Source organism: Prorops nasuta, unplaced genomic scaffold (assembly GCF_024137725.1).
Source record: "Prorops nasuta isolate Cenicafe-Biocafe unplaced genomic scaffold, Cenicafe_Pnas_1.2 PNAS00081, whole genome shotgun sequence".
Classification (NCBI taxonomy): Eukaryota; Metazoa; Arthropoda; class Insecta; order Hymenoptera; family Bethylidae; genus Prorops; species Prorops nasuta.
In genome coordinates this window covers 61445-84732 of record NW_027116878.1, presented here as the reverse complement: position 1 = coordinate 84732, position 23288 = coordinate 61445, and the positions used below count along the sequence as shown (strand labels likewise).

The 23288-nt window shown below is 39.3% G+C and overlaps 1 protein-coding gene across 6 annotated transcripts in view; it reads left to right on the top strand.

The window, feature by feature from the left end:
• Positions 1-23288, top strand: part of Ptp36E (protein tyrosine phosphatase 36E) — an 82845-nt gene that overhangs the window by 16606 nt on the left and 42951 nt on the right. For 5 of the 6 annotated variants that reach the window (XM_066745751.1, XM_066745750.1, XM_066745752.1 and 2 more), the window contains exon 2: positions 2474-2747. In XM_066745751.1, the coding sequence (XP_066601848.1) occupies positions 2477-2747 (271 nt within the window). In that variant the 5' untranslated portion in view covers positions 2474-2476. The remainder of the gene's footprint in view (positions 1-2473; positions 2748-23288) is intronic. The other variant, XM_066745749.1, reaches the window with a different exon arrangement.

The following is a 23288-nucleotide window of genomic DNA, read 5'->3' as shown; positions in this document are numbered from 1 at the left end:
GCCACTTTCGAACAGTGGCCGTTGGTATTCGGGATGAGTCAGTAAGTGACTGACCCGAAAGCTCTTCATTTACATTAATATTTTGAACCTTTCATCTGATTCCCGCGTTAAACTACCCTTCAAATTGTTAACCTTATTCCTCCAAATGTAAAAGTTAATTAAAACAGCTTGAAAACTCTCATTGAGAATTCAATGGTCCGATAAGGGAGTGGTAAGTTTATAAAGTTTTGAAATTCTCAACTTGGTTGGCTAACAGCAGCATTTTTCAGTAATTTCAAGACGATATATAGCCGCATTGAGCCAGATGATTACAGGTAGATATACTTTTTTCTTTTTCTTCAAAGCTATGCAATCTCAAATTATATGTGTACAAATAGTATACCTATACCTATATACATATTACCGACTAATTATAAAGAGAAAAGTATACTCCAATTGGGTTTTGCCCGACGATTAAACTCGAGGAGAGATTTTGTGCTTGTTGTCGCGTTGTTGTTACATAACGCTCTATAGATGTATTTGATCGATAGTTATGGTCATAGTTGATATTATGAAACTGATTCCCAGGCCCTTTGGCCCGTCTTCGAAACACAAATTGCGCGCGTATGTAACAAGAAACTTTGCATTGTGATCGGAATATAGCAAATATACCCGCAAGTATATAGAAATATCACGCGTTACGCGCGCAGTCAGTCAGGCTTTTCGTCTCGTCAAGCTTACTCTCAACAAAATTGTTCGGCCACTATAAACACTTTCCATTAAAATAATCATCAACGTTTATTAATATCATGAATAAGTTTATTGATATATATAACGAAAAGAAAAAAAGAAAAAATCATTCGTTATAATAATGGAATTATTCAGGATTTATATATAATTAATCAATTTTATTTATCAGTATACGAAATAGTAATTATAAGCAAAACTCATCTATTTTTATAACGTAATAACTAAGAGTTTTCGCTTTTCGGTAAATAAAGGCCAGGCGCGTAATTAAAAATTATTATTAAATTAAAGTATGCAACTGCACCTTTTTTTAGTTTTTTTTATCTACTTCTTGGCACACGGAATAGATTTTAAACGCTAACTTTATTAAATTAATGCAACTTGGTACGATCCGATATAATCTCTGATGTTTCAAACAAGCAGAAAGTTTTTCAAAAAGTTACATTTGTAATTTATCTTTGCTACTGTATAGCCTCTATAACGTAATGTTATAAAAATGAATGGCAGTGACGGGGTGAGTCATGCAACAGCGCAATTAATAGACGCTCGTAAGTTTCGAACCAATTAGCTTTTAGGCGCATTAAAAACACTAGAAGCAATTAAAATAAAAGAAGAAAATACGTACCTGACACTCGAAACTCTGAGGGTGCAATATTTATTTTACATTAAATTATGTCTATTTAAAGTAAAGTTGTATAAATACATTTGTTTTAATTGTCTAACGCGTTTTTGTTGAGAAGTATTGGGACGTCCGAAAGCTGGGTACATATACTTTTAAAAGCATGATCGCTTGTAATAAAATTTTTCATTTTTCATAGAATGATTTAATTTTTGTAGCCTCTTTTCGTTAAAAACACATTATGATAAATATTATACTTGGGCCGAAAGTGTTGATCGCCAATGCACGTGGTAAATTGCTCTTGTCTCGAAACGTGAGATGCAACCGAATTCATGCATATACAGAAAAAAGAAATGAGACGCAATAGGGTCCTCGCATACTTTTTATCCTGCAGTAGAAATGGGAGAGGAGAGAGGAAAGTCGATCCCTGTATTGGAAAAAGATTTGGTTAATTTGGCAGTACCGATATAAATTTGCTCGTGTCTGTCCCTTTGCTGGAAGCGCGAGGTGCATTTTAAACTATATAATGAAAGAAGATTATATAAGCACAGCACAGCAAGACACTGTGCTCTCGAACGTTTATTCGTCCGTCGAATCGAGTCGAGTTACATATCTCGAGAGAGAGAGAGAGACAGAGAGAGGACGCAGAGAGGCCACAGGCTGGCCAGCTGGCATGCCAGTACTAACCTTCGAAACTCAACGAGACCGTGCGTACGTCCATCCGCATGTTGAATCTAAAGCCATACATGGCTATTTCTCGACTATGACTATGCTCTATACGCAGATGGTATATTTACAGAGAAACAAATCTCCGAGCTTCATCTATTTTCCAATCTTTTTGAAACAATATACAAGCGTACAGCATGGTAAATAAATATATATATATATATATATATATATATATATGCAGAAGGGTATAGAAAAAAATATGCAAGATTGCATTTAATTGAATAACTGTAAGAATTTATATAGAATTTTTATAGTTTTTCCAGCAAGAGAGAGAGGGAGAGAGAGGAGAAAGAGTGAATTTTTTGGCTTTTCCATTATAATATTTGTTAATTTAGATGTGTATATATAATAAGGTGCAGGGTATAGGTGTGGATTATGATAGAGTATTTTGCTCGGCAGAAGATGTCGTCGTTACGAACCCAATCGACGGGGTTGGGGGTGAGCAGCCTCGGCTCGGACCGAACCGGCGCCACGTCAACTGGAGGAGGGGGAGCTGCTTCCCAGACACATTCGCACGGGCATCGCAAGCAACACCATCACCACAGAAGCAGAAGTGCGCCAAGGGTGCAGGAAAAACCACCGAGGAAGCGCCATCTCAATCCAGCTCATAGTCTCGCATCCATTCCCAGTCAAATTAAGTTATCCATGCTCAACAGCGGACTCATATCCTTCGGTGAGTTTTTTCTCCTCTTTATATACATCGTAACGTGGTGGTGAAACGTTACTAAGCACATTGCTTCTCCCCACTCCCCTCTCTCTTTATTTCGGTGCCACCCTACTTCCCCTGACTGGGAATAAATACCCAAAGTACCGAATTATCTAAGTTGCGTATAACGCAGACATGTAGTTTTACTTGGTTCGACGTAGCATGGAGTCCGGGAGGTCGCGCCCGACCTCTCGTTGTAAATATTTACGTTCCCCTTTTTAACTGCTGTTTGTGAGAGAATAATCTCTCGTGTGTCGCTCATGTAGTCCTCTAAGTAAGAGTACTGTAACTACCGCACGCGGGATAAGAGTGAATATTAGGAATTGGTATGGATGCGTGACATGAAATCTATCTAGCTTCTCCATTCTTTTCTCCGACCTGTATCTCTTGTACATATCTTCCCCGTTCCGTCCCCGTCTCGTCCCAGTAATCCCCCTCCCCCTTCCGCCCCTGCCTTAGTCCTTCTTCCGTCCCTACATTATTTCTCCTACTCTAGCGGTCCCAGCACTCATCGGTGCTCGAAGTCCGCGCCATCAGAGTCAACACTACCACATCATCTCCAAGCAGTGCTGCCAATCCAGTTTCGTGCCGAACTCCGGAATGGACTGGAACAAGGATCGATCCTGACTATTGATTGGATTAATTGGATCACGCTATCTGTCATCTATCCGTCAGGACGATTGATTGGCTACTAGGTATAAATGAGGAAGACACGGAACTGGGTAATTGAGCCAAGAAGAAGGAACAAGGCTCACTCCTTGTTACGCCGTCCTACCGTCGACTGGACTGTCGATTCCGCTGCCATGCTGTACTTTTCCGCGAAGGTGCCATATGGTAAGGGGCTTTCCGAGATTCAACCGACTGAGTTGTCTAACTGTATCGCCATCGAAGATTAAGATTGCTGCCGTTCGAGGACCCGCGAAAGAGTAGCCGGTATTACCTCTCCCTTTTTTCCCTGATTTGTCTATTCTCCCGTATACCGTTCCGTCCTTCCCAGCGTATTCCATTTTCTCTCCAGCCTAATCCCCTTTACCTCTATTTCCGTTCCTTCTGATTGCTTCAGTGCCAAGTACGAAAGATGACCGAATTGTATAATAAGTGTGCGTGAGTCCTGGCAGAACTACCCTTCACTCTGTATAGCTTCTCCCTTTTTTTTCTTCCCGTTTCGTAGATATTTGTGAATAAAGTAAGTGTTCTATATTTTAACGTTGATTTTATTTATTTCTCGAATAATCGGTTTGGGAGTACTAATTTAATAGGCCCCCTGTTATAACATATACATATATTATAACGGCCGGTGTAATCTTTTTTACTCCTATCGCGCTAAGAAACATTCGCGATCGATACTTTATGCATTGCACACACGCAAATATATAGCCTGCCTATATATTGATTCGTAAAGAGGTAAACAGCATTTAATTTAAACTGAAGAAACGTTCTTTAACATGAAACTCTTTGACGATGATAATAATTAAGAGAGAAGCAGCGCGGCAGATATATTTGCAGCTATTCCAAGAACATTACCATTTCCACGAAGATTTGAATAAAAGCACCTGTTGAATTATATATTAAAAAACGATGTAATTGCAAGGAGGAGATTCGAGTCATCCGCAGTGTCTTAGTGTGCAGGCTGCTAGTCGAATCTGATGCGAGCTATGGGAAAAGCAGAATCTTAGTCCTATTATATATAACTCTAGACCGCGCGAGGGATGTGAAATTGCTGGAGGTTCAACAGGATTCCATTGATCTTCCAGCCTCCTTCTCTTTGATCCGTCTTATAGATATAGTACAAGAGAGCGTTTCATTTCAATCGATTGCCTGTACATTGATTGACATATAAAGGGTATAACAGCTACGAGCACCTCCAAACCTAACTCTATCTCCTACCAACGTTTATCCTCTCACGATTTTTCGAAACTCCTCAACTGATTTTTCTCTCATTTTCTCTTTTATCCTGCAAATATTCCACTCTTTCGAGCCACACAAGCGTTGCAATAATTTATTCTTCCTCTCGACAAGCCCACCAGCTCATTTATATTTCCTAAAAACCCATGTCAATCAATTTCTCGCTTAAAGCATACTTTTTTGCTTCGTAAAACATGGTCTCATTGATAATATATGGCGAGCTTTATCAAAATAAACCATTTTGGATGCACGTTGATTTCAGCTAGGGCTTAGAGTTAAAAGATGTGATATTGGCATGCGAGGGATATCATTTATGTAACGAGAAATGAAGAAGCGGAGAAAGATGGTGTTATAGCTATAATATGGTTAAGGAATGCTTAAATAAAATCCATTGATTTTTAGGCGGAGCTTTTAGCCGTGGCGTTTGAAGGAGATTTCAACTAGAGCATTTCATGGAGAGATGGAAGCCTACCGACGTGATTCGATCAAGCACCGAGCCTTTTATGAAGCTTTTCGATACCCTTAGGCTTTTAACGCGTCGATATCCCCATACTCTATAGCTCAGACCTCTCCCTTCGCACACCACTTTGCGCGCAACTTTCTCATTCACCCAGCCAACGCTTTCCCTTCAATCCGACCAACAAGCAACAACCATGCAACCAACATACGAATTTCTTCCGCTCTTCCCTTAATTACCAAACTTTTTTGTCTCCTTCACCGCGCGTGCATACGCGCCGCGCGACCTTTTTCTCTTCTTAATATTCTTCTTCAATGCCAAAACCTATACAATTGTGCTTTTCGCGCGTCCCTTAATTATATATCCTTGATCCTTTATCCTTTATCATCGTTCAGTTTACACCTCTTCCAGCGGCGAAGAAGCTTCGATTCGATAATATCCAAGATTTAATGCTCTAATGGCTGTATGGTGTTAATAAGAATCATTGCTGCTTCAATAATGGAATTCATGTTTTATATCTGACATTTATTCAGAATCTTGCATATTTCTCCCATGAATTTTTTATTCCTACTCATCGTAGGTATCAATTATTTCCAGTGAGTTGAAAGTTTATTTCTCACTATTTTCCTCTAGTATATATACATATATAAATCCCAACAAGAAACGTACCGATCGAGCAATTTCGAGTTTCGTTAATTATTCGTTTTGCCAATCGTTTGGTTGATGATTTTCGAGCAGTGATACATTTTTCGCGGCAAGTTATAAAATATTATACAAATTTCGTATTTACCAACCCTTTTGATTTTTGTTTACTTCGTGAATTGAGATTTCCACGAGAGATTTGGAATATTTTGAATGAAAGGTGACTATGGAATGAATAGTTATATCGTAAGACAAAAAGAGAAAGAGAGAGAGAGAGAGACACACAAGTCATACTGCATTATTCGACTATACTATAGTTTCTCATCGCGAAATTTTCCAACCAGAGTTTCTGTGGAAATTCGAGAGATTTTCGACTGCATTTGTGGTAGTAAGGGGAGACGGGAGGGGGGAGTAAGAGGGGATCGAAGAGAAAGGAATTTCGGGTTATTCGAATCTGCTAAAAGCGGGGTAAAAAAGGAAATAAGGGGAAGGGCAGGGTTTCCTCTTGGCTTCCTCATGCGCGAGCTGCTATTTCGACAGATTTTTTCCTCTCTCTCTTTCTCTGTCTATGCTACTCGTATAAAAATACACGAGTGAGAGAAAACTAGAAACGATTGTAAGAGCAGTCCTTGGGAAGGCAAATAAATATAAGAGGGCAGAGGTAAAAATCTTTCAAAGTTGTGTATATACAAATCATAAAGCTTTTTACTCTTTCGGATATTTTAAATGGGAAATTTCTAGCGTTATACAGCAATAAGTCGTCGCGCAACAACGCCACTATGAACATTACCTAGTTATATATATGTATAAGTCAGTCTTAAAAGCTTCGGAGCTTTGCCATTTGCATATCGGTATTGCGTTGCATCATTGTTACACCTTGCCTCTGCATTTACATACCGTGCGTACGTTATGCTCCGTCGCATCGAAAGGATCAAACCAGAAGCCTCGCGCGCATCCCCCTTTCAAAAATATCTAAACTTGCGATAATCCTTTCAAAAAATTCTCACTTTTCCTACTTTAACGTAAACATTTAACGTGACTTTAATATTTGCATAATTATCTCGATCCTGGACATTTGGATTATACGACTTTTCAAGGGATTCTCTCTCTCTCTCTCTTTCGACACGTGAATAGAAAAATATTTACTCCGATGCTGCGTTTAGTCCGGAATAATTGCGTCTTATTTGATTTTAATAACGGAGAAAAGAACGGCCTTCTCTGTCCTCTTTTCCGGCAGTTGCATGCATCGCAGATACAGACAGATACGCACGTTTCTATCTATAGCAAGTCGTTGATGCTTATACAAAAAGATAGGAGAACGCGAGCGAGCTACGTATTCATGTATATCACTTGGCTTGCAAATACACGCCTAACTATACAGTCTACTTATTCATATATTATATATATATATATATATATAGTTGAAAAGCTCGGAGAAACCACATGGAAGTAGCTAATTGAGTGACATTTCTTAAGGTCATTTCCAATGTTATTCTTAATGATGAAAGTTTATAGATCGGCCATATAACGTATAGTTTCTCGTTATTTTCACTCTTTCCTATATATATATATATATATATATATAGACCGAGAGCACATGAAATAATCGGTGTGTGGAATTATCCCCCGTACTCCTTACGAATAGACTGATTAATTTTAGGGGTGGAAGTGTTGTTAATGCTCCTTGTGTGTGTGTGTGTGCAAATTTGCCACTATAACAATAACTCCAACGTAAAAACGCAGCGTAATATACACACATATATACTTGGTGGATAATTCTCGTTACAGCTCGATCATTCGTGTCGTACGTGTGTCGGTCGAATGCAGCGATAGCCTAGCTTCCCTAAACTCGAAGATTTTATTCGCGTAAAAAGATGGCAAGGTCGACAAGAGTGTCTGTTAGATTTTTTCACAGCGTATATGAGAGCTTTCTCATGCGTGCATAAATTCTATTTAGGAACGCTACTCGATCGTTTAGTTAGAGCGCAACGCGAACTACGCCACGCGATAATTGCTTCGAGTCGCTCGTGCGCTGCGCGCGCGATTGCGCAACTGCACGATTCTCCTGATAGCCGCGCACGTCGCGCGCGTTAGTAGCGAGCGAGTTTCTTGAGTGCACATGCCGTGCTGTGCATGTTCCTTCGAGAGCCACACGAGCGAGCACCCCTCTCCTTCCGGCCTATGAAAATTCTAAATCACCCCTTGGTGCATGCATGTGTGTATATAAGCACATGCACTGTGCATTGCTCGAAAAACGCCAACTTTCAATTGTTTTCTCCCGTAAATCATGATTAGCGCGCGAGGTGTCTCCTTGAGATGCACGCAAAGTATATACTACAAGTGCGAACAGTTAAAAGACTAATGTGCTATTTAGCAGAAGGAATATCTATACATGTATGTGCAATATATACTGGTATATAGCTGTATACGATGAGAAAGTTGAAAGTTGGCTGGCTGATAATATAGCATTGGTCCAAACTCACTTATCTCATTTTCATGGTCCGCAGTGTTAAATAGTCTACAGCATTGCTCATAAATATGTAATCTTCCGTTGAATGGAAAGTTTGATTTGACTTTGGGCGCCCCGTAGGGACCGATCAAATCGATTCGGGCGTTTCCCCCGCTCTCGCGCCCTTTACACTCTCCCCTAGCTCCTTTCTCTCAGCCCAATTCTAATTAAAGCCGTATAGTAGAATAAAAGAGGAGGAAAGAGGAAGATTTGTCTCTCTTTGACCATTGGCAAATGCTGCTTATCTTGCTGTGGTGCACGGTCCACTCGTCACTGCGCTCTCGCAACACCAAGAGAAATATTTCGGATATATCCTATTTGAAATAATATACATTTACGCGCAATTAAACAACTTTGAATCTCTCAATAGGCTCATCCGAGAGACAATTATTCAGACAAAATAGTGGTTTGACCCGAAGGGTGACATCGAACAGTGTCATCGGTTCGACCTTGATACACACGTCGTTCGCCGACCAGACAATAGCAATTTTGAGTTTTCTCCTTGGAACGCACCTTATATGTTATCATCATACTTGTGTGTTCTCTTGTAGCTGAACTCTCGAGAGGTACCGAAAATTCTCTTTCATTTTTTCTATTTCATATTCAGTCGGGCCCACATGCCATGCCACGCCACGCCACGCCACGCGCGTACTCGCTCATTTTCACAAATCCAAGTATTTCGGTCATAAACGACTGCACAAATGCAATATATGATATGGCGAAACGAAAAGAGCTAGGGTTTTCGAAAGCTCTCTCGTAGGTTCAGCTATACGAGAATATGTAATAATATGTACACTGTTCCATATTGAAAGAAAGCTCTCAGGGTGACCTTCGTGCAGTCGTCCAAAGAGGTATTAAGGTCAAGCTATATAATGCCACCATTTTACCACCACCCCTTTCGAGTCAAATAACTTTTGTCGAAAATCTTTTTTTCTACGTGACCTTTATTCCAAAATTATTCGACCCTATACCATTTCACACGCATGGGTTACATTCGGAAATATTACAATGTTCGTGTGTGTGTGCAGACGATGTGTATAAACATTAATAACGCTAATGGGATAATAATCACGTTCCACGATAAGATATAATCTATTTGTTGATTTTAAGTAGTTTGGCAAACATTAACGAGACTTTAATGCGGCGCAGACTGCAAACTTGTGACTCGAATGAATTTTATTACGAAAGGAAAAATACAGGGTTTCTCGCTCTGCAATTATATCAGCTGCAATATCCTCCTTATAGTTTCATATACGACAAATGTATGTTTGAATTGTCAGGGATACATTTTTTCTTCGAGGTCATGCAGGTTTTTTTTAAACGAACCTATATCTATTCCTTCTCGCGTGCATTCTTCTTGCTGATTTCAAGAGATTTCCTAAATACTATATTAGGGTTACCTTAATTTTTTCACACAGTCGTTTGCAAGATATTTCCACTCGAATCTGCATATGGGTGTTGATCTGACAGACTAAGTAATGTGCGGGACAGCTACGCATACATACGCATATATTTATATACATATAGTTACCCAACTACTCGTAACTCGAAATCGAAACATCTCGCGAACGAATGCAGGCTGAAAGATGAATCAATAGAACGCGTGCTTGGAAAGCTCTCTCAAAATCAACTATAAGAATATGTACTATATACATCTAGCAAGATGCAATATTGCTGTGAAGATGGAACAGATTTATTTGTATTACACTCGAAGCAGAGTTGGTTAAGGTCCGATCGATTCTCGAAAGCTTTCGCGTTTGTGAAATATATATATAAAAATTCAGAAAGAGCGCGGCTATCTTTGATCGATAAACGACTGTAGCCCCGTGTAACTTATATATGGAGGAATACGCATATGCATATGCATGTATATAGGTCTTTTAAAAGAAAAAAATAATCAACGTTACACATATGTATATACATATGTAGGGTAAGAAAGGTAAATTTTGTTTTGTTATAGAAATTGAGTTTGCTGCGTTTCAAGAGAAATGTGGTATGTTTGGTTGGGTAGTAAAAAGGTAGTAGAACGAGGGCTGGGGAGAGTCAATGAAGAGCTAATTAGTATAGTAACGTTGTTGGTCGAGCGGTGAGAGCGTGCTGGTCAGGCGAGGGACGGTCGTATTTGTTCGTGTTTTTTCCACCATATATAGAAGCAGATTCGAACACACACGTAGTACACTGCAGGTACATTTCTCGGGCGTTCGTTATTATCTCTCCGTCTCGTCCGTGTGTTATTGGCCGTGCGTTGGCCGTGCGTTGGCCGTGCGTTGGCTGTCGGTTGTAGCCGCGCGGTGTCGCGGCACTCCTTTGTAAACAAGTAATGAATTTAGGTGAGCCGCACATCGGGTACATGTACAAAACAACACTGCGCGCGGTGACATTTCTGGTGAATGTTGTGGGTATATGCGGTAGGATGCAGCTATAAGGCCAAACCAAACTGCCCGAGTGATTTGTAAAGTTGGAAAGAGCGCGCGCCGCGACAGACGCTATTTTTGGATGCTTCGTGCACGGTGCACGGAGCAGAGCACACATTCGATATACGCTAGCCGCTCAATTGATCTTGACACAAATTCATTTAACCCGCTGAATGTTTTCGTATAGATCCGGAACGGCCGCCGCGCGTCGAGTCGTTACTTATTTTTATTTCGCGATACATCCCAAAGCTCTCTTCCTAGCTTCTCCCTCTCTCGCGTTCTCTCAAGCCAGACTCTCCCCCCATACCTATATACCATTCCATTCCACCTAAATCCTTGCTCCATTTATTTTTATTTCAATGCCACGCACCCTCTCGAAAACCATGAGACTGAATTTTCTTCTCACCTCTTTAATACATACTGCATATATATCTAGTATATTATTTAACGCGCGCGTTTCTCAGCCTATGGAAAATTCATGCAAGATACTGCATATATAGTTTGGACGTTGGGTAAATGGATCGGTCGGTCGATTAGGATGTAAGTGAGAATACTGCAAGAATCATCCGCGCACTATTGGCCCGATGCGACGACAATTGGGTGCTGAAGCGAATCAGCATACACGTGCAGCAGTTTATCTGCAGAGAGAAATGCTTGGACGTTGACCGATGGAGGAGCAGCCTCGAAGAATATTATTTCAAAGTGGAATTCCGCTGTATAAAAGGTTCTTCCGCGCGAAACCATTAACCCATTTTTTGCCCTATGCATGGCGAGAGATAGCCTGGATTGCCAATGACAGCAAGCTCAACGCTTGGAATAACAAACATTTTTTTACTTGATCGATCTCCTCGAAGGAAGATCCAACGATATATCTTCACATGCAAGTCTCGCCTCTAATATTTTTTCTTCCATTCTCTCTCTCTCTCTCTCTCTCTCTACATGTATAATAACCTCTGCGTTTGTGTATAACGCGAGTTAATCCCTCCCCCCGCCACGCGTATAATATATATTTTATATACTAGCTGTATTATGTACGCCCCATGCAGGTGTGATTAATACAGTAAGTGCGCGAACACACATATAGCTTTTAGATACACAGCTATATACCTATACTTTAAATGGATCAACTCGCGTGGTCAGCGAGATCTTGTAAAACGATTGTGTCGAGTTTATTCGAGTATGCGCGTGGATCCTCGGAGAGTGATTGGATGAAAAAGGATGTCGACAATCGCTGAAAGTCGGTGGGAAAAATTGCCAATGCGCTTTTTCCGCTCGACTGCACGGAGCTATACTATATAGGTGATCTTGGCTGTTGGATATTGTCGTCGACAGCCACGTTTCGTTGAACAGCCGATGCGATGCACACAACGAGTGTTGCATAACGCGCAGGGGGAAGATCGATTGCTACTGACAATTCGCGAGTCGAAAGCTCGCTAAAATTCGTTTGGACGATCAGAGTCGTCTCGCGAGCAACGATTATCGACAATAGAATAACACATGGCCCCATGCATGCACACGCGTATATATATATATATATAAGCCTCTGTGTGCGTGCATGCATACATGCATCCAATGTATCAGAGAGATACGAGTTTCTTGCTGATAAGGCGATGAGAATTTTCAGTTATCTTCCATTAGCGATTGGGGTGGTGGCAGTTGGAGAAGATATAGCTTAGCAATAATTTCAGCAGTAAATCAATCAGAGTATCACCAACGAACGTGCAGGCTGTGGTCGTTCAAGTGTAGCAAAGCTGGCTAGATAAATTTATCCTGAGAAATGGATCGGCTGACCCTTGATGATAGTTGGAAAGCTTTCATCGTTTTGCGCGACGTCGTAGCTAGCCGCAAGCTCTTTAAACGAACGGATGATGCTCCGACACTCGACCATTTCTAGGCCCTCGCACACACGCCCACACACAGGCGCGCGCGACCATCGCGTTCCATATCGTCAAACGTTATATCGCACCAGTCTTTCGATATATCCTGCTTCTCTCTCAACACTTGTACATCTATCCTTCATTTATTCCAGTAAATCAATTAAATAATCGCTGAAAAATTTATCCAATTTCATCATTATAGTATATATATAGCATGCCATGTATTCGACAAAATCCCAGTCTCCTTGAACTTTTCGTCACTTTTACATGCAAACAGCTGCAAAAGGACAATGGAAATCTATTATAGAAATAGGACTACTGCAGCTGGTAGATTTCACCAGAGTTAATCGGCCATTCTTAATGGTGAGAAAAGTTGGCATTTAGCAGCGAATTCTTTTTGCTTCGATCCTTATTGCTGGAATTCTGGAATCTTACAGTAATTCCTTACTGCTCGTAGCCTCTCACTCGAAAAACTTTTTTATATATAGATATCACGTTGTATACCTTATTTATGATAAAAAGCACGTTATTTAATCTATTTTTTTCTTCTCGTCCCCTGACTGATTATCGATATTCCTCATGTGTGTGATTATTAGCCTCTCGTTTTTTTAAACGAACGATATAGTGAAGAAATTAATCAATTCTTATGGATCCAAGTGTGTTAGTGTATTATATGTTTTAAGCATAAACAGCGCGCGAGTCGCCGCCAGATAATTTAATAACATTTTTATTACGCACATTTACGTTTTCACGCGTCGAGTGCTGGTGTTACGTGCTGAATTTATATATATATATATATATATTAATTAATATCTCGACTCTTCGAACGATCATGCACAATTTATTCCTATACAAGTTTTTATTTTTACAAAATTCCTATGTTTATTTATTCGGCTGCAACTGCAGGCAGGCAAATATGCGAATTCAGCAGAATGAAAACGCGTTGCGAGCTGGCTTCGCTATGTACGAAGTATACGCGCAAGGCGATAATAGCGTATTCGTAGCTTTTACAAGTATGAAAAGCGTAGTTTGATAGTTTAGTGAAAGAAAAATGCGGAGACTCGCGGAACATAGTAAGCGCGATACAATGAGAATTCACAAATTTTCTGACGAGTATTGCTCTTCTCAGGCTCGCGCAACGAACAATTTGATGTATGAAATTCTGCAAAATAATCTGATAAAAAGATTAGATTTTATATAAACGCTAATGATAGCGTATAATACTATAGAGGAAATTGCTGAAAACTTTTTAAATTTAATTTTCCATGCTTCTAAATTTCCTCTTTTAGCGAAAAATCACTCCCCGAATTAGTTATACGCGTAAAAGCACTGCAGCGATCGAAATAACCCACCAATGGTTAAATTTAGATGATATATATACATATGTATATATTTATAGGTGTATAAGTTTAAAATTTTTAAATAATCCAAATATAGCATCAAGAGCCCAAATGCTATTCATTTCTCTTTATTTGTCTCCCCCCATCGCTGTATCACAACTGAAATTATTAAACATTGCGCCATTAGACTTATTATTTGACAAGTACCTCCTTTATATACGATGTACAGTATACGTCTCTTCTAAACTTGAAACTTTTCTAATTAAAAAGCACATAGATCGTTACAAGTGAAATGTTTCCTTACTGCACAAATTCGATCCTTGTGACAATGCTCGCAAACTATTTAATATATATATATATATAATATATACACGTACGACACTCGCAACGCAGGAAAATAGGACCTTATTCTATATAAAGTTAGATAGAGACACAAATAACATTTAATTTGACAATTTGTAAATTACACAGAATTTTCATGGGTATAGGGGAGAGCAAGCACCACACACACACACACACACACATAAGTTGGGACACTATCTCATCTCTGACCTTGTAAAGCGCGCTCTAATCTTTTACCTTGCTCGTCATCGGAACGTGTCTGTCATATATGACGCGAGGTAGTAGAGAGAGAGAGAGAGAGAGAGAGAGAGAGAGAGAGCAAGCGCGTTAAGCTCGATCCGTGAATAAGGTTTTCAAAATTTGAATGGCGTAAAATCCTGTTGCAAGTAATATTTCGTCACTCAACAAGCTAATAACATCATTCTGGCTTTTTTAAAAATTCAGTTGAAAAATACCAGTGAAGTTAGGTTTATACACTTTCGAAAATTTATCTGGGGCATAGTAGAACCTACAATGTTCCCTACATAAGGTTAATAATCTTTAATATATAGTTGCTCATTTCAGTTGTTAAAATACTTGAAAAAATAATTGAAAGTCCAAAATTATACGCCTTGACTGTACGAAACTGACGCATTCATCTTTTTCTAAAATACCACCAATGGTGTATACGTATATCTAAGTTAATTTAACGAGAATTTTAATTTTTAAATTATTTTTATATTAATATTGCTAGATTGTACATTGTTTAATGATAAATTGATTGAAAAATTCGTACTAGTGTCAGATATACTTGCTTCCTTTTTGCAAAATTTAAATTACATATAGGTAGTCAAATTATCAGAGAGCTTTTGTTCTCGTTAATTTGAGGTTTATTAAAGAAAAGCGGGTTGCGCGTAAACCTCGGCAATATATATATATATATATATACTGTGGGGTGGCGCTCCTTTTCCATGCGGAGAATTTGTAAAAGAGAGCGCGGATCGTAGGAGAGCGAAAATTTGCCAAAATTGTGCGAGAGGAAATTGCATTATTTTCGCCAAGGCAGCAGTTGAAAGTTTTTTTTCCTTTCTCTTTTCTAACGAATGGCAGTCATGCATTCGCCAGTTTTCCCGCTTTCGTCGCGGCGTCGTGCAAATTAAAAGTGGGAAAAATCCGGGTGGCCGCGCGGCAGCTGGTAGGGGCAAAATTTATGGCATTTATATATCGAATTATGCATTCATGAGAGTGCCACTTCCGAACGCGTCCCAAACGAGCCGGAGAAACTCATCAGTAGCATGGTATTTTTCCACCGGAGTTGTCCACAATAAAACGCGAAACTAACTACATTTTTACACAAAACTATACCTTTTTCCACCCTGATTATGAGCAGAAGCAGCACAACATTTTCGAGGACGATTCTGCAGGCACGTCGCCGCGTCTCGTCACGTCGCGTCGCGTCGCGTCGCGTGGTTGGCTATGCAGCACACTCGTATACATCTGTGCTTTTCCTGCACAATTTTCCATTCTCCCTCGCTCTCCGCAGCTATTATTGTGTGACTGTTGCATTAACGCTTAGCAGACGCAGATGGGAATTAATCTTAGTCGAAGAAATAGCGATATATGCATAGGTATATTATCGGCATCTCACGTCAGCCAATCCATGCAAGCCAAGCCCTAGCTATTATTTAGATGGAAATTGAGCAAGTATACTCGTCAGACTTGCATGGTCAGGAAGCTGAGGAACTATTAGCGGTTGAGCTGGGTTGAGCATGTACCTTCGAGTCTGCCCACTGGAGGCTACAGTGTACGCGCGTTAGACACTTCTGATTTAGTTGACTGATCGATCATTGTTGTTGAACGTTTAACGTTGTTGAATCTTTCCATGCGAACAGGATATTCGACAGGATCTCGACGCGAGCCAATTTTAACCTTTGCGATCCTTCACTCGTCGCATCCTTGCTTTTCTTACAACACATATTCGCGCTATATGCATTTGGGCCGGTATATAAATACGCGTAAACTCATCAGCAGATTCACAGAGTGACCATGCATGCATTTAACTACATGCCATGCTATGTGTTATCTTATACTACACCATCTCACTTTTAAAGCACAAAAATTCCATCCCTTTATTCCATGCAAAACTGTTTAATCGTCTTATATACAATTCTTTTTATCCACTATGGCGATATTCTACAGCATGCGAACGATAATAAATGAGATGTGGAACCCGCACGACTCGCTTTCTCACTAAGATTCATAACCGAACGTTGAAAATATTACAATGAAACCAATGGAAATTAATATTTTGCCTTACCGTGAAGGCACATTTGTCCGAAAAAATTGATTGCCCAGCAATATCCATGAGTTTTATCAGTGCCGACCATACACTGTGAATTCCATTGAAATTAATCCTCTTTTCCAGCTTTTACGTAATGCTGTTACTCTCTACGAATTTTTTGGAAATTTCACGAAGAAGCAAGTGTCACTCGATGAAAAATAGAGCAATTGAAATGGCCGTGTAACATTTGTAACGTACAGCGTATATCCTAACACGGCTATCAAACGTTGGGTGCAGCAGTTTCTTAAAGTATAAAAGACAGATGAGGGATGAATTAAAATTAGACTGTAAAGACGGAAAAGTGGAAAATGATTTCCGTATAGGGTCAGACTGATACTGCGTGCTTTAAAAATTTTAAAGAGATGGTGAGGGTAAAATTGGAAATTTTAAGGCTGCTGCAATGGAGGTGCGATATAAAGCTCGCGCGTTTCAATTATACATAATAAGTGCTGTGTGATTTAATTTGAGCATGTGCAATCAGAGCTCTTATTATGGGGTTCTTGGATGTGTTGCAGATATATAGTAGTGAGGGGTTGGGGAGGGGGGGGGGGGGGTGAGTCCAATGACATGGAGGCCATGGACCTTCATCCAAGTGCTCCTACGCCGTATGCCTATATATACCTTATGTGCTATCCGTCTCTCATCTCCTCCATCCGTTCCTCACTATCAAGGACAGATTTATCAAGGTAGGCCTTAAAACTGCTGTTTTTCTCACTTTTGCCGCTCCACCTCCAAAATATATCGCAAAAAAATTCCCTAAACAATTTTCAAACTCACTGCAAACTACTTACTTTTGTTCATTCAAATTACTTTTAGATTTTTGACAAAGCTTCAAACTTGTATATTTTATTTGGGAGTATGGTTAATCTTATAAAAGTCCAAAAACCGTACAAATTTCTCGAGTATATAAATGGTAATGTTTATAGAAGATTTGAGGGAATTTTTAAGAGCATGCAGCAAATTTGGCATACCATTGAAGTAAAGTGTAAAATTTTTTATACGCGTATATTCTGCATCTGCAAATATTTCCTAACCACTGGATGAAATGGTAAATTAATGCAGTGTTTTGTAAAGCTCTTGAGATAAGCCGCAATAGTATGCAATAAAAAGAGAGAATTCCATTTGAAGCGTTTAAGGTGGCTTTTGTAAGCTTCGTGTTCCTCCGCCTTAGAATATTTTTTATGTACGATTACTTTACGGCTCTCCCGAAGCTTTAATTCACGCGCCCGAGTATAGTTTTCTATTTTTCTACAATATTCGCTCTGGTGTTTCTTAAAAGTATCTCTCTCCACTAGCTTTTCGGTGCATCGTACCCTCGCTCGCTAACATACAGTTGACATTATTAGTACTGTGAATACACATATATACAGACCGCTAAATCCAGGACCTCCTACAAACTCAAACTGTGTTTCACTTCAATGATAGCGCTATTGCTATATAGTTGACGAACAATTCAATGCAATTAACGCCGCTAATGAGATCAACGCCAGTCCCTTTCACTGTCAAACAATTTTGCAAATCAAATCGAGCTAAATGCGTTAAGTTAATAATTTATTTTTTAAAGAAATCTAACGTTTCCAAGTGAGATTATTTGTGATATGGAAAAAGTGTTTCTCAAAACTTTATAACTCACAAGCTGATTGAGGGAAAAAGAGTAAGTTCATCGATAATGAAGCATTTGGTGTACGTGTTGAGTTGGTTGAGTATATATACAATGCGAATAAGACATACCTAGCATATATATATCTCTCTCTCTCTCTCCCTACGTAGCGCCAGCTATGGTGTATAAAGGTAGGTATAGGTACTTTGAGTGGAATGAGCGTAGGTACGTGGTAAGTGCAATGAACCTTGAGGGTTAGCACTTTACCCTGTCCGAACAAAGTACATTCTTAGCTATAGCTACTATTCCAAGCAAGTAGAGAATGATCGTGGAAAAGTGTGCGGGATGTGTTATTGCGCCTGTACGTTTATGATATCAGTATACGGTAAGATTGACGTATACATCTGCACAAATATACGTTTCTCAAACTATCGAGTTTTATTTATTCCTCTTTCGCGAAATAATCGATCGATCGATGGTGGATCTTTTTGCCAACCTGTATAAAACGCACATATTATTTCAAGTGGCTCAAATATGAGGAAATTATAATATGAAAAATCTGCCCGTCCAACGAAGGACAGGTTGAAAGATCCCCCCCCCCCCCCCCTGCGCCACCTCGTAGAGACTCTTGTGCACAATCCCCAAATTACTCTTTTTTCCTCGGTGACCGAATTTAACACATTTTCTATATAGTGTATGCCATATAGCATACATTAACTCGAGCTTCACCGCGTTGCCAGCTCGTCACAGCTGCGGCCAACAAATTTTCTACTTGGCCTTTATTGTGGCTCGGTTATCCGAGAAAGTGTCAAAAGATGCAGGAACAACTAAAAAATTAAGCAGTTTTTATAATTGCTTCTTAACAACCTTCACTTACCTCGTTTTTTACGATGAATTTTTATAGCATTTTTATATAACTTTTTACCATTACTTCCCTTCTTTTCTTTACATAAAGTACGGTTAAAGTAACATTGAAAGTTCCAGAAGAAATTTTTAATTAAGACCCCTGCATTTTACCGCAGTATTCATTAATACTATATGTGAAAAAGAAGAAAAAAAGGGAAATGTGAATATACATGTATGTATGTATGTAACAATCAATAGAATTTTGTTCTCTTCAAAAGAATTGCAGCAGACGCGGTAGAACCTTTCTCGCGTTATGTAATATCCAATACATGTGCGCATACCGAGGCTGCGCTCTTGGCTCTATAAATTATACAAGAAAGTTTGGCTGATGTAAGTTTTGACGAAGAGGTTAATTGCAATAAAGCTAATTTAAGCAAGTTGATAGGAGTTTGGATTTTTCTTAATTATCGGACAAAGTTGCGTAATTTGGGGTCAGGTCGCTAATTTTGTAACATCTTCTGTCGCAGATGAGGAAATCTCATGTTTCTCGCGTTTGTCTCCCGAGGAAGATCGATTTTCGGGTTGGGACGAGTCGGTGGAGGGCGGAACAACTCGTAGCTAGAGGTAAACGTTTCTGGAAAGAGTAATTATGATTTTTCCTATTTTCATCTCGAGGTCGTAGGGATGAACTGTTGCTCGAAAATTGCAGGTCACTCGACCGCCTCGGGCTGATAATTGCCGGAAGCCACCGCGGCGAGACCGCTGGAATTTCCCCTTCGAAATGCCTACGAGATAACTTTTTCACCCTACCTATCCCTCCATCATCTGCCAGACTACCGCCAAGATAATCACACCCTCCTCTTTATTTGCTACTTTCATGCGCGTTCATCCTCCAACCACTCATACAAATTCATACTTACATATATTGTTATTCTTATGAAAAATTTCTAGTGGAATTATAAATTATCGTGATCGATGTATTAGAATAATTGGCGTGCAAGATTGAGCAATCTCGTTTGAAAGAGTAAAAGTATACACTGTATATTAATATATACTTATTGAAATAATGGTGTTCTAGTGAAATAAAAGAGTGTTGATTAATTCTTGCAGCGATAAGGAGGCTTGCTTGGGGTTGAAAGGGGCTAGGCCAGGCCCTATATTTCAGCCTTGCCCAAACCTTTTCCTCGCAAACCGCAGATGAATTATTTATATATATGGTACAGTTTATAGAAGTATCTATATTTTATATATATAATTAGGACATTGCAATTCCATCCAGTCATCAAAAACACATATTCGGCTTTGCGGTAGAAAATCTTTCTTTGATAAATTTATATAAATGCATGGGATTACAATCAGTTTTAATAGGATTTTAACATTACGAGGAAGCTTAGTCGAGATATATCACTGTCTGCAGTTATTCTACATGGAAAAGGTATAATTGAATATTAGCAGGAAGAAATCCCTTGCGGTCGACAAATATTTCCTCTACGGGTGGAAAGCTTTGTTTAACAAATTCATGGGAAGATATGATTTTAGTGTGACTGGAGCAAATTTAATTGAGGTCGCTAGTATCTTATAGTTTGAACATATATATAAGCAACAAAGAGGCTCATTTATCTCATTGGTCGATCCATTATTGTTCACAATGGTAATCAGTTTCTCGATACTCGCGCTTATGGATCTCAATGTGAGAATTCTCTCTCTCTCTCTACATATATAAATAGTTACTCTGATCGACTTACTCTCTCGAAGAATCCCACAGTGTCCTTCTGAAATTCCAGTTTGCCGTTTACTAAATAATTACGTGCATTCAAGCATGATTTTAACCGGTGTTAAATCGCACATTGTGCAATCCTACTATAAAACGGATAATTATTATAATTTATCCATGCATTTGACAATAGCATCACCCGAATCTTAACTCTGTTAACGAATTATCGTAATCCTATTTTTATATTGATACGCAAACGTTCGATTGGAGATATTTCTTTAGAAATTTATAGTGAAAGGATATATGTGTGAGTAGTTTTCTGAGCTATGGGCGAATGCTGCTAGAGCTGATCTAAGAGAGGCTCGTAAGGGAAGTCTGAGGTCATAACAATACACGGGGGAGATGGACCAAAGTTCTCTGGTATTCTCGCCCACCCACACACAGTGTCAGACCAGTTCATGATTCCATGCAAAATCAGGCTAACACATGCATACACACAGTATATGAAGGTTAAATAGACCGGTATTCTGCATACCTTATGTAGAAATTAATCCATTTCATTGGAACATGTGCAGCATACTTCATCGTGACAACAATCTATCCCCCCCCCTCCCCCGCCCAACCACACCATCGCGCACTTATAGTTGTGCTCGTCTCACATCTGATTAATTCGCGCTGCATTCTGAGATTATTAATTAATTCACAGAAAACAGCTCCTTTCAAAGATAGTCCTCTTTGAAAAAATGGCAATGTTTAGCTTCAGCTCTGATAATAATTTTTTTCATAGAATTTTACTGTACAAATTTTCATGTGCATTAAACGAAAAAACTCGTAATATCCAGATACGTATATAAAAATGTTCATTGAGAGACAATAAAGTAGATTATATTATTAAAATCCAAGCAACAATATCAATTTTATGAAGCAAAGAAACAATTGTTTATCGTTCACTTATTGCCAAACTGTTAAATCCACCTATACCATTGATGTGTGTGACATAGGTTAATAAACGATTTTGAATACGAATATCCAAATTATGATTTAATAAACCTATTTCAGAAATTCTGAAATCATTCGATCTCTCCCTCGCAACATCAGCTCGTTGTTGTGTACAACAAATGACCTTCGAAAGCAAAAGAATGTCAGCGCAGGTGGACTTGGATCGCAGAATGAACTTTTTTTCCCCATAATATTAAAATTGACCTAGCAAAAATTTCACCCGGTATTTTGCAAAATGTACAAGGGCCGGATCAGGTTAATCGTATTACAGAATGCCTAGTTAAAACGTGTCCGGACCAGATATGCTTACCTAACTTGAACCATAATACCGAATGCTTCATTAATATGCGTCCGGACAAGACATGCACGTTTGCCTTATTTTATTTGTAATATGGTATTAGAGCTGTAGCCGGATACGCTTAGTCCGAAGTGCAGAACCATAATAATAGGTATTTTGCCTAACTAAAACACATAAATGGGACATAGATTGGTCAAAATTTGAACTTTGAAAAATTCTCTATACAATACTTTGCAATTGTGCGAACATGGAATATGTTTGATTGAATTGGTACAGTGGCATCCTCGATATACGTATGCACATGTCTGTATATGTATGATTATATATAATTTTAATGGGTGTGTAATTTATTTGTCCATGGACAGCATTAAAGAGAAACATTATCGCGTGACTTTTGGCAAAAGTTCAAAAAGAAACGTCCCTGGTGGTTATTACGACGAAAGGAAGATTACTTTATGAATGAAGGATACTTTGGCGAAGCTAGGGCGATCAATTTAAGCTCGGTGTAATACCAAGCTACTCCCACGACGACAACGTACGACGACGAGCTTCCCTTTTCGCTAGTCTAGTGGCCAGAGCGGTTTCCAGGCCATCCACATGAATACACCGGATAACCTTAAAGCCGAAAAATTCTAGCTTTCGGCGAATTTTTGGCCAAAAGTCACGCGGGAAATGTTATACATCTATATAACGTATGGCGAATGCAAGTGTGTACAATAATAACTCGTATTTATCCTATTGGATTTTTCATTTGGCTGCTGAAATGTTTATTTCATCTTGTCAAGCGATATTTAGGAAGAATCTATGTGTGTGTGCGTGTGCATGTGATAGAGGGGCCAACAGCCGGCAGGCCAGGGCATGGTGATCTTTCATCAGAGTTTCTTCGTTCGCCTGAAAGCCGCCTGCGTTAACTTTACGCTTCTCGCAAGTGTTTTTATCGAGCTACTCGTGTTCCCTCGCATGTAGTCGTGTAGGTGGACAGGGAACTCGGCTTCATTGAGACAACAAACTACTTGTACTTGAATAGTCGCGAGGTTGTTGCCCGTCCCCTTGTAGTCTCCTCGATAACTTATTAACCAAGCCTATAGCTATGCTTTATAGTAACAACTTCCCCTTTTTTTTAACCGCCCCCCCCCCTTCTCCTCAATATCCATACCCAACTCACGATTTTTCACGCATATAAGAAAGAAAAAGAAAATAAAAAATATTCCTTTGTGCCATTCTGCAATCCCGTTGATCGACACT